The sequence below is a fragment of the Idiotropiscis lumnitzeri genome, chromosome 5 (assembly GCF_059441095.1).
Source record: "Idiotropiscis lumnitzeri isolate Australia: NSW breed Sydney's pygmy pipehorse chromosome 5, RoL_Ilum_1.0, whole genome shotgun sequence".
In the NCBI taxonomy this organism is placed as follows: Eukaryota; Metazoa; Chordata; class Actinopteri; order Syngnathiformes; family Syngnathidae; genus Idiotropiscis; species Idiotropiscis lumnitzeri.
The window spans coordinates 22,597,165-22,607,514 of record NC_142395.1 but is presented as its reverse complement, the minus strand read 5'-3'; the positions used below and the strand labels follow the sequence as shown (position 1 = coordinate 22,607,514).

The 10,350-nt window shown below is 41.1% G+C and overlaps 1 protein-coding gene across 2 annotated transcripts in view; it reads left to right on the top strand.

The window, feature by feature from the left end:
- Positions 1 to 2,497: 2,497 nt before the first annotated feature.
- Positions 2,498 to 10,350, top strand: part of mafa (MAF bZIP transcription factor a) — a 64,918-nt gene continuing 57,065 nt past the window's right edge. For both annotated transcript variants that reach the window (XR_015843257.1, XM_088296886.1), the window contains exon 1: positions 2,498 to 3,890. Coding sequence is in view for 1 of the 2 variants with exons in the window: in XM_088296886.1 (XP_088153012.1) it covers positions 2,872 to 3,890 (1,019 nt within the window). In the remaining variant the exon portion in view is untranslated. The remainder of the gene's footprint in view (positions 3,891 to 10,350) is intronic.

Here is a 10,350-nt window from a genome sequence, read left to right as displayed (position 1 = left end):
TAAAAGTGAACTAGTATTGATCATGAACGAACGGAGTATTGTGCATTGTGTGGTCAACATTTACTGGATGAGTAAAAACTTCCTATTGTGGAAGTTGTAACTATAGCCTTCACATTCGGTCCATGCAAAATGACAATTATTTAATTCTACATGAGGCATAGGAGATTGGTGATTATATTAAGACTTCATGGACATTTGGTCAAAACAATGTAACGCGTAACGAAATGGAAACATTTGTTTCAAGTCACAGACAGAGGAGGAAGAAAAACTTGAATTGTCAGGAGGAAGAATGGCTAACAATTAAGGACTTGGAAATAAACTCAAATTGTCTTGCATAGCGATTAACTTTCAGGGATGCATCAGGTTCAGCCAAATGTACAAGGCAAAGGGAAACTCAATAGCAGTTGTAATAGAGGTCCGACTTTGACCCATTAAGGCCAAACAATACCAATTTGGCTAAACATCAAATTGTGTATTTAACAAAATACCAACTTCATTTTAATGACTGGCTTTTGACATTTAGAAACATGCATTAGGCACTGACAAACAAAGACAGAAAGAAATGTGTGCATACAATGCAAGTAAAAGTAATAAAAACATTTCCTTATAGGTAGCTAGCTATAACTACCTAAAGAAACAAAAGTTAATGAAACAAGCAAAAATACAAATGGCTACGAAAGTGAGAGAGTGACAAATAAGGCTTCTCTTCCATTATAAAGAAATAGCAATTTGAAAGCACTCTGTCACTCAGTTCCCCTCGTTTACAGCATGCTTACTGAATGCACCTTGTGCCCGCCGTTTATTGCATTTTTGCCATTATGGCGCACACAATGGGGAACTCATGCAAACGGCACTAAATTCCACATGAATGCAATGCCTTCCTGGTCCTGTTAGTGCGTGAGAATGAGCATTATGGAGGAGGAACTTTATCAGAATTTACACTTAAATTTCTTACACCAGTATATTTTATATGTGTCCGAGTAAGTTAGGGGTTGTCGTACCTCCCAAATGATAGACAGAATTAATTTTAAAAAAAATGACAGGATTAAAAATGCACAACAATCACAAAAATAACTTCAAACTACCAAATGTAATAAGTAAAAAATACTGAAACTAAACCAATGAATAGCAGACATTTTATTTTTATAGTCCAACAGACTTATCTTAAACTCATAAAACAGGCCTGGAATAAAAAATAATGATACCTTTAACATAATATTTCATTCCACGACCTTTTGAAGAAATCATTGAAATCATATAATATATTTTAGCACATTATTCATCGAGTACTTTAACCACAGGTGTGACAAGTGCCTTTTCTAAACTAGATGTTTTTCACGTATGTTTTTATATCAGGACTCTCCAGAAATAGTCCTAGGTGTTGTTTTGAGCCACTTGTTACTTATTAGCTGTGTGTGTGTGCGTGTGTCTTGATTCTGTTGTGACACCCGCATTTCATTTCCCTTGACAACTTTGTCCACGTGTGTCTAATGATCACTTGATGATAAAGGACATAGGGGTGAGAAGGTAACCAGGGTTACATATAGTACAGAAGTCATACTGGCTGCGCTGAACACAAGTCAAGTCAAAGTAGGAGACCTCTGAACTGAGATAAAGTACAATGAAAGTGAGCAGATTATACAGTCGCTCTGCAACATGACAAGCCAGTGCTTAGATAAAGCCTTTTTTATGGCTGTGGGACATGATATCAGTTGTGATGGGACACTGGGTTCATGTCCATGCACAACAACACCTTCATCTTAGACTGTCCAAGAATACCAAAGCTTATGCATAGTGTATGATTAAATATGGGGTTTGCATGAGGGACGACAAACATTATAATACAAACCTTTTATTACATTTTTTTTTTTATTTGATGAATATATGAGGGAATTTGATTAGGATTTTTAATTCCCGGTTTGTCCAAAAGGTGGCAGTGTTGAGTTTTATTGTGGTACACAAGCGCATCCAGGGTGCTCTTGAATTAACCGTTTTTGCTTTTCACTCATTTTCTTCGACATGAATACAACTCGTGCATCTGGGTCATGTATGTTATTAAATGTAAAAACGTCATTAGTGTCAACATACTAAAATATAGGTTTCCATGTATTCATGTACTGTAGTTTACAAGTTGTTAACTGACCACAATAAAGTGACACACTGTAGCCTTATAGTCAGATGGAAGTTAATTAAAAGTGATCCAACGGTACGGAAATAACAAGAAATGGAAATGAAGCAACAGCATGTCTTTCCGCGGAGATAAATGAACTGTCATTCATGAAAACACGAGCAGAGAAGAGTTGGGAGATTCTGCTTCCAAGCTGAGTGTCAGCTGACGGCATTTGACAGTTGACACGGGAGGGGGGAAAAAAGTTTGGATTCTGCAGTCGACTAATATGCTAATTAGCTCTCGGAGTGTGCGACCCCATTGGCTCCTCGTCCGAGACAATTTCCCACTTGCAGCCTGACGTCATGTGAGCTCCAAAGCTCTTAAACTCAACTGCTGTGTGATGCATGCCTCAAAAAATCGCTCCCGTGTCCAGCCTTCGCTCGCTTGCAGCCGGCTGCTTCGGGTGGCGATGTCTCCGTGAGAAAAGGAGCGTGAAAAGTTGTGTTAAATGTTTGAAATACAACGCGCGCACCGAGAAGGGACTCCGCTCCTCGTGTGCGCGACACCGGGCCGGTGTGTGTGCGCGATAGCCTCCGCCGAGCGACGGCCAAAGTAGTCCGAGGCAGGGCGCGTAGAAACTCTTGTTTGTGACGCTTTCGACAAACTCTCTCAAAGTGGCTCACGTTCTCGCCAACCAGCCCGGCGCGACGGCTGCTCTTCAGCCGGTCTGGAGGACTGTGAGCAGCAGCAGCAGCAAGAGGATGGCATCAGAGCTGGCAATGAGCAACTCCGACCTGCCCACCAGTCCCCTGGCCATGGAATATGTTAATGACTTCGATCTGATGAAGTTTGAAGTGAAAAAGGAGCCGGTCGAGCCCGATCGCACCATCAGCCAGTGCAGCCGCCTCATCGCCGGGGGATCCTTGTCTTCCACGCCGATGAGCACGCCCTGCAGCTCTGTGCCCCCCTCCCCGAGCTTCTCGGCGCCCAGTCCGGGCTCGGGGAGCGAGCAGAAGACACACATAGAGGACTTCTACTGGATGTCCGGTTACCAACAACAGCTCAATCCAGAGGCGCTGGGCTTCAGCCCCGAGGACGCGGTCGAGGCACTGATCAACAGCAGCCACCAGCTCCAGTCGTTCGATGGCTACGCCAGAGGCCAACAGTTCGCTGGCGCAGCCGGCCCGGGAGGCGCCATGGCCGGGGAGGAGATGGGCTCCGCCGCGGCGGTAGTGTCGGCGGTCATCGCTGCGGCCGCCGCTCAGAACGGGGCTCAACACCACCACCATCATCACCACCACAACCACAGCGGGGCCGGAGGAGGAGGAGGGGGCGGCGGAGGCGGAGGTGGCGGCCACCACCATCACCAGGCACCGGGCGTCCAGTCCAACGGCGTCTCCGGGACCACTCACCACCCGCACATGCGCCTGGACGACCGCTTCTCAGACGAGCAGCTGGTCACGATGTCCGTGCGGGAGCTCAACCGGCAGCTGCGGGGAGTCAGCAAGGAAGAAGTGATCCGGCTCAAGCAGAAGAGGAGGACCCTCAAGAACCGAGGCTACGCGCAATCGTGTCGCTTCAAGCGCGTCCAGCAGCGGCACGTCCTGGAGGGCGAGAAAACGCAACTGGTGCAGCAAGTGGAGCACCTCAAGCAGGAGATCTCCAGGCTGGTCCGGGAGAGGGACGCGTACAAGGAAAAGTATGAGAAGCTGATCGGCAACGGCTTCAGAGAAAGTGGCTCGAGCAGCGACAACAACCCTTCATCTCCGGAGTTTTTCATGTGAGTCTGCACATATTTGCGCAAAAAAAAAGAGAGAACGAAAAAAAAAAAAAAAGAATTGATGAGTTACTCAGCTCGCTTTAAAAGTTTATGTTTGAACGCCCCCCCCATCTCCTCATTTTGGCGCATTTGCCTAATAAGAACTTTATACATATTTTATTTTTTCCCCCATCTTTCACATTTTAAACAGGTTTGTTGGTTTATACAAGGAGCGATGTGTTTGAGTTCACAGAACTCTCATATCTAGTCTACTTTTTTATTATGACCAATTTGTCACGAGTTCTCAACCCTCATTCGATTTGCAGTGTCTGATTTGGATCCAACGTAGCTCAGCAAGTGCATGCATGCACTTAACTTGACCCTTGACATGTTTTTTTTTTCTTTTTAAGTTTGAAAACAGTGTGCAGATACTTGTTAAAGTGCATTCATGTATTTGTTTTTGTTTTGTTTGCCAAACTCGGAGGATTGCCAGCCATTTCATGCATTTGCTTCTTAAGAGACTTTATGTATTCATTGTTTTTTTTTTTTCAAAGAGTTATTGAACTATTCTGCATGCTGGACATGTATTTTCTTTTTTTAAATGCTGTTTTATTTCAATGTGCTATGTCCTTTTTTTTCAAATTGGTATTATTTTAGGAGGTGACTCCAGCATGGCATTCATATTTTTTTTTTTTTCATTTATGCCTCCTCACTTTTTTGGGACAGCTACACAAAAAAGTGATAGGATTCCCCACTTGTGTACAGTGCGATGGCGTTTCAGCTGTGTTGAAGTGCACCACCACCCAACGTCTTTAGGGTGCAATGAATATGACCGAAGTGGATCCTGCATGGTTCATAGTTCAGGGGTGTAGAAAATAAAAATTTTTTTAAACTTATTTAAATATTATTCCTCGGCATTTGACAAGAGATGAAAGTGTAATATAAGTAGAAAGTTTTATAAATTGAAGTCGAATAGACACGAAAAAATGTGCCACCGTTTAAATCGTACAGATGACAGCTCATAAGAAAAAAAAAGAGGATTTGGACTTGGTTGAATGTGACAAGCTTGGGTCAGTCCATTTGCAGAATAGGAGCGAGAACTCCTTTTGCCACTACTTCCAAAAAACAAAATGGTTCAGCATTTGAGCTTGTAATGCTTTTAAAAGAGTTTTGTGAAGAAGCTGAAGTATTGTGAGTGCAGTGCACTAAACACTCTGGCCTGTCATCACGACGTAAGGAGTTAAGAACAACTATTTCTGGCCCATATTCGGTATTTGTCACATGCAATACTTTTAATATCACTTCAGGAAAGAAGATGATGTTGAATTTAACAAAGTCGATATTTGCAAAGCAATAAATATTGGAATTGATAATGTCTGGACATTGTTAGATGCTCAGGGATTGATACCCTGCATGTAGAAATAAAAAAAAAAATAAGAGGGAGCTCCTTTTGAAAATATGTGAATTAATCTTCCATCATACATACATATAAATATATATATTTTGCTGTGCAAAATGATTTCACTCACTAACCATATGTGATGTTCATATGTGCCCGTTTTGTCATTTCATACAATTAAATGATATGCAATAAATGTATAATTGCCTTCAATATGTTTCTCACTTTTTTTTTTTAACTGGTCGTCGGAATTTTCACTATGGTACAAAAAAAAAAAGCTGAGAAATCCAGCATGAAAAGTTTTGCAGCATGAAAAAGATAATTATTTTCTTCATGTGTTGTTTTCCAACAGACCACCCAAGAATATTGTTTTACCAGCTGGCATTTAGCCCAAAATATTAAGCAAAAAAAAAAAAAAAGGGACACAGTGCATGTTGAAATTATTAGACATTCCACGGAACCACATAGCACATTGATTAATTAATATAGTGGAGTATATTCCTTTATAATTATACTGTTGACAGTTTCATACAGACGTTTCACATTCCACATTAACTCTGAAAAAGGCTTTCAATAAAAACAAGACAATTTTGAATTAGATTCACAGCAACGGAAAGGGTCCAGCAATCAAAATGTAACTGAGAATAAAAGATAGTTGTATATAAGTATATTTGATATATTTGCAAATATTATTTTTCAAATCTGGTTGGGTGCATTCTTTTAATTGCATGTCCCCATCAATGAGGTTGCGCGTGTTCGTGTGTGTGCATGTAAAGCATGTATGGAAGTACACGTAATGTGTTTAAGAGAAACATGTGACATGTGCATGTAGCTTATTCCCTCTCATGTCATGTCGTGTGCTGTTCGATCTGTTCTATTTTTTTTTTTGGGGGGGGGGGGGGGGTAATGTGTTTGCTCACACTTTGTTATTTGTGGAACTTTCAATTCCACCCCACTTCATCCTGTTTGTCAGAGGGCTCGAATGTTGGCTCGGGAAAGAATCTGAGCGCAGGGGGGGTTTGCTGCAGGGAGGGGACGGGCTCGTCATGTGAGGGGCCGCTGCAAAAAGTGCCAATACCAGCAGGCAGCAGGAACCCAATCCCGTAATTTGGTCGCTTTTTCGACATCTCTTTTAGATTTTTTGGGGGAAAAAATATTTTGTCCCATAAAAGTCAATGATTTTTTTTTTCCCCCAACGAACAAGGACTTATTTTCAAATGCAAGAAACCTGTGCAAGTTGTGGGAAAAAGAAATGAGCGATGTTTTTCTCCATTGTTTCAAAACAATTAGTTTGGGTCACGCAATTTTCCACAAAACCTAACATGCACCTGCACAAGGCTGCAAATGAGAAACTGTTAGCCCACATTTTATATATAAAAAAAAAAATAAATAAATCCGTCACTCGTAGTAACGTGCAGCACATTGGGTCATTTTTTTGCTAACCAACACTTGCCTGTCTGCTTTTATTTCAGTGATTTCCTCAGAGGTGTATGCTGTTTTGCGCAGCCGACAGAGGAGAGAGACTGAGACAATAGTTGGGCTTGTGCTGAATTAAATGGTTTTGCTGATGATTAATAGTCGTGTGGCCCACTAGCTCCTGCGATGTAGGGATGATAAATCGAGAGCGCAGCTCCGTGCAGCTGTGCCGCTGTCGGGTTTTTGCATGCGTGCACATGCTAGGCAAGTCACGGCCAAGCCGCTCTTCTTCTTCCTCACTGTATCTAATTACATCTGATCAGAGACTCCGTGCTGCTATTTGAACATTTCTTTATTGAAAAGCTTTACAATGCATGGATACTTGTTTGTTTTTGTTCCCGTTCAGAGAGCATAAGTTGCCAACTCAAAGGGAATCTTTCAAAATAGTTGGCCTTTCTTTCATTTATTTTACAGCCAAGTGTTGTGGGTTTTCTAGTGGCATGTGAAAAATGACAATATGGTTTCTGGTTAAGATGTCCTCTTTCAACTATTTTGCATGCTCATTTTGATTGTTTCCTCGTTGGCACACATGGATTTGAGCTAAACTAGCTACATACGTGGATACTTTTTGGAACCGAAAACATAATCACAAAGTCGGTATGCGTTGTTCTGCCCGATATTCCTCAAGTCACGTGGCGTTTTGGTGTGTGAAGATCTTGTTAACAAAAGCTCCATTCATACCCAGACAGAGTTAAAACTGTGGCACGATATTGCGGCCGGCAGTCAACATGTGTGCAAAGCACGAATGTAAAGTCTTGAAAAGCTCCAGAAGGAACTCGAGTAGCTGAGGAATGATCGTTTCTGCTGCTGATTTGTGTGGTCACATTTTTTTTTTTTGTTAAACATGCATGTACATGAGTGTACAGTAGGCGTGAACACATGAGCGTTTGTCTACCCACGTACGCATGCATGTACAGTATCACCTCGTCATCTTCTAGAGCCGAGGATGAGTAGAGGTCAAAAGGGACAGCGCACAAGGCTGCTTTCAAAGTCATTAGAGTAATCTCTACCCCGGGGAGCTCGCACTCATTTCCTCTGCCCAGAATCCACCAAATGAGATGGACGAGCACATCCGACATACAACACAACTCGGGCAGTTCGGAATAACTCACTTTTTTTTTTTTTTTTTGCCATCGTCTTCTTTAAACGAAAAACCCTGTCCATTCTTTATGAGTAAACATGACATACAGTGGATATAAAAAGTCTACACACCCTGGCCAGGAATGCCAGGATTTTGTGATATCAAATGAATAAGTAAAATAAATAAATAAAAAAAATACCTTTTTCCATCACTTTGACTATAACCTGTACAAGTAAATTATTAAAATTAGTATTTTTAAGAGGGGGAGCAAAAATAAGTGACAGAGAGAATGTGATTGCGCAAGTTTGCACACTCACTTACAGTATAAGAAGGAATGTGGCTGGATTCAGAAGTCACCACATTTAAACTCACCCTTTGACCTACCATAAATAAAGTGACGGAGTTCTAGTAGGCTTTTTCCGGCAGTTTTTTGCTTTCTCGCAGATGCTTTTGTCAGTCCCAGTTCCAGCTGAAGAAAAAAAAAACAGCCTCAAATTTTGCAAATTGTAGCTGGGTTTAGGTGTTTTTGTCTTTATATGATAAGACTTCTGTCCTGCCACCCTCAGACATACAAAGAAGAGGGGAGAATGTTGTCATGTGTCCTAAACAGCCAGTGCTTGCCAGAAATTCCTGCAGCTCCTTCAATGTCGCTGATGGTCTCTTGGCAGCCTCTCTGACCAGTTTTCTTCTCATCATTTCCTCTATTTCAGAGGACCGTTCAGTTTTTGGTAATATCAATTTTGCCATATTTTATGAACGTGATGATGATTGTCTTCATTGTGTTCCATGTGATAGTTAATAATGCCCTAAAAAGCCTTTTGTACGCCCCGTGTCTTGACGATATCCGTTGAAGAACGAGCTCCCTCTGATGCTGTGGATGCTCTCTGCGGATGAAGGCTTTTGTTGTGAGACAAAAATGCCAGGAAAAGCGTATTAGAACGTCTGAACTGAAAAATCTGAGGTACTATAGGGGTAGATCATGATTAATTCTGAATGGAGCTACATTCTCAGGTGTGCACACTTGTGTAACCACATAATCTCAGTGTTTTTGTTTGCTTCCTTTGATTTTGTCTTTCAAAATTATTGATTTTATTTCAATATGTTGTACAGGTCATAGGTCACATTAATGTTAGAAACAAATTTCAAATGACTTATTTTGGTTTCATTTATTTATATAAAAAAAAAAAAACGGCCAATTGAACAAGTGCATGTAGATTTTTAATAATCACTGAGAATAATCATTGACAGATTTTTTTTCAGAGACCAATTTGACTCCTATGAAAGTTTCTCCTCACCTCTCAAATACAGACTGTAACATGACGCAAAGTTGTTTCATACCATTTGAGACTTTTCACAGTGTCTCGAATGGCTTTCACATGTGAGGATGGTATTTACAGATTTCCAGCAGATGAAGAAGATAATGAAAATCCGGTCTCCTGTCATTCTATATGAGTGAGATAGTGTGGAAACATTAAACTCCTTCAGAATTAAACTGACATCAGGGAGCCATTAAGGTGCTTATTCAATCCGAGAATGCTTTTGCTATTTCTATAAATCCCTGCCCCCCCTCCCTTTTTTTTTGGGGGGGGGGGGGGGAGAAGTGACTGTGTGCTTCAAATAGACATTAAGCGGATATGTGTGGTGTCATTAGAGAGTTGTCCTTGAAAGACTGGCTGCAGGTTATGTTGGTAATGAGGTGCTCGGGACCTGATGTGGTAATTTTATATGTCTGTAAATGGACACAGACCAAGAGACGGTGACTTTTAAATAAATGCAACATCATCCCTCAGCAACCCCCTCTGCACATAGTGATGACTTGTTAAAAATGTCGAGAGACAAAAAATAAATAAATGATATTTATCCCACACTAAATATTCAGACTTAAAATATATTATATTTGAATATCAAAAGAAAAAAAAGAAAATAGTTAATCTGCTAAGAGAACATTTCCACGTGATCTAAGAGAACATTTCCACGTGATATTTATTGAGCCACTGAGTACCTACTCACACCTGCTCTACTACTTGAAAATGAAAGCGTCTCTTCTGAAGTGTCAACGGCAAAAGCCAGAAATGCCAAGCGTCACAGTTCATTTCTCTGCGTGATGAATTTAGTCCCTTTTTGAACAATTAATTGCGTAATTTAATGAGCTGAGCAGGTTAAAAAAAAATGTATTTTGTCTTCTGTGTGTAGCGACACACCGCACGCTCAGATATTTTGTCTCTGGTGGTTACAGTGTTTTGATGCATGAGGCTCTGCCTGTAAAGTCTATTTGCATGCAAATTTTTACATTTCCCTCTGCATCAAACACTTACTGTGATCCATGTACTGTATTCAACCAGACAGACAAGGCGAGAGAGAATCTTGCTCAGAGTGGAACTATTTGTTTCTTTGTGATTGTGTGGTGCATTTATTTGTGTGTTTTTGACAAAGCGGCAAAGAATGACATATGCTGGAGGAAACAGAGGAATGAGAGCAAATGGCACAGTGTGTATTTACCTTGATCGTCATTTATCCTCTCCTGT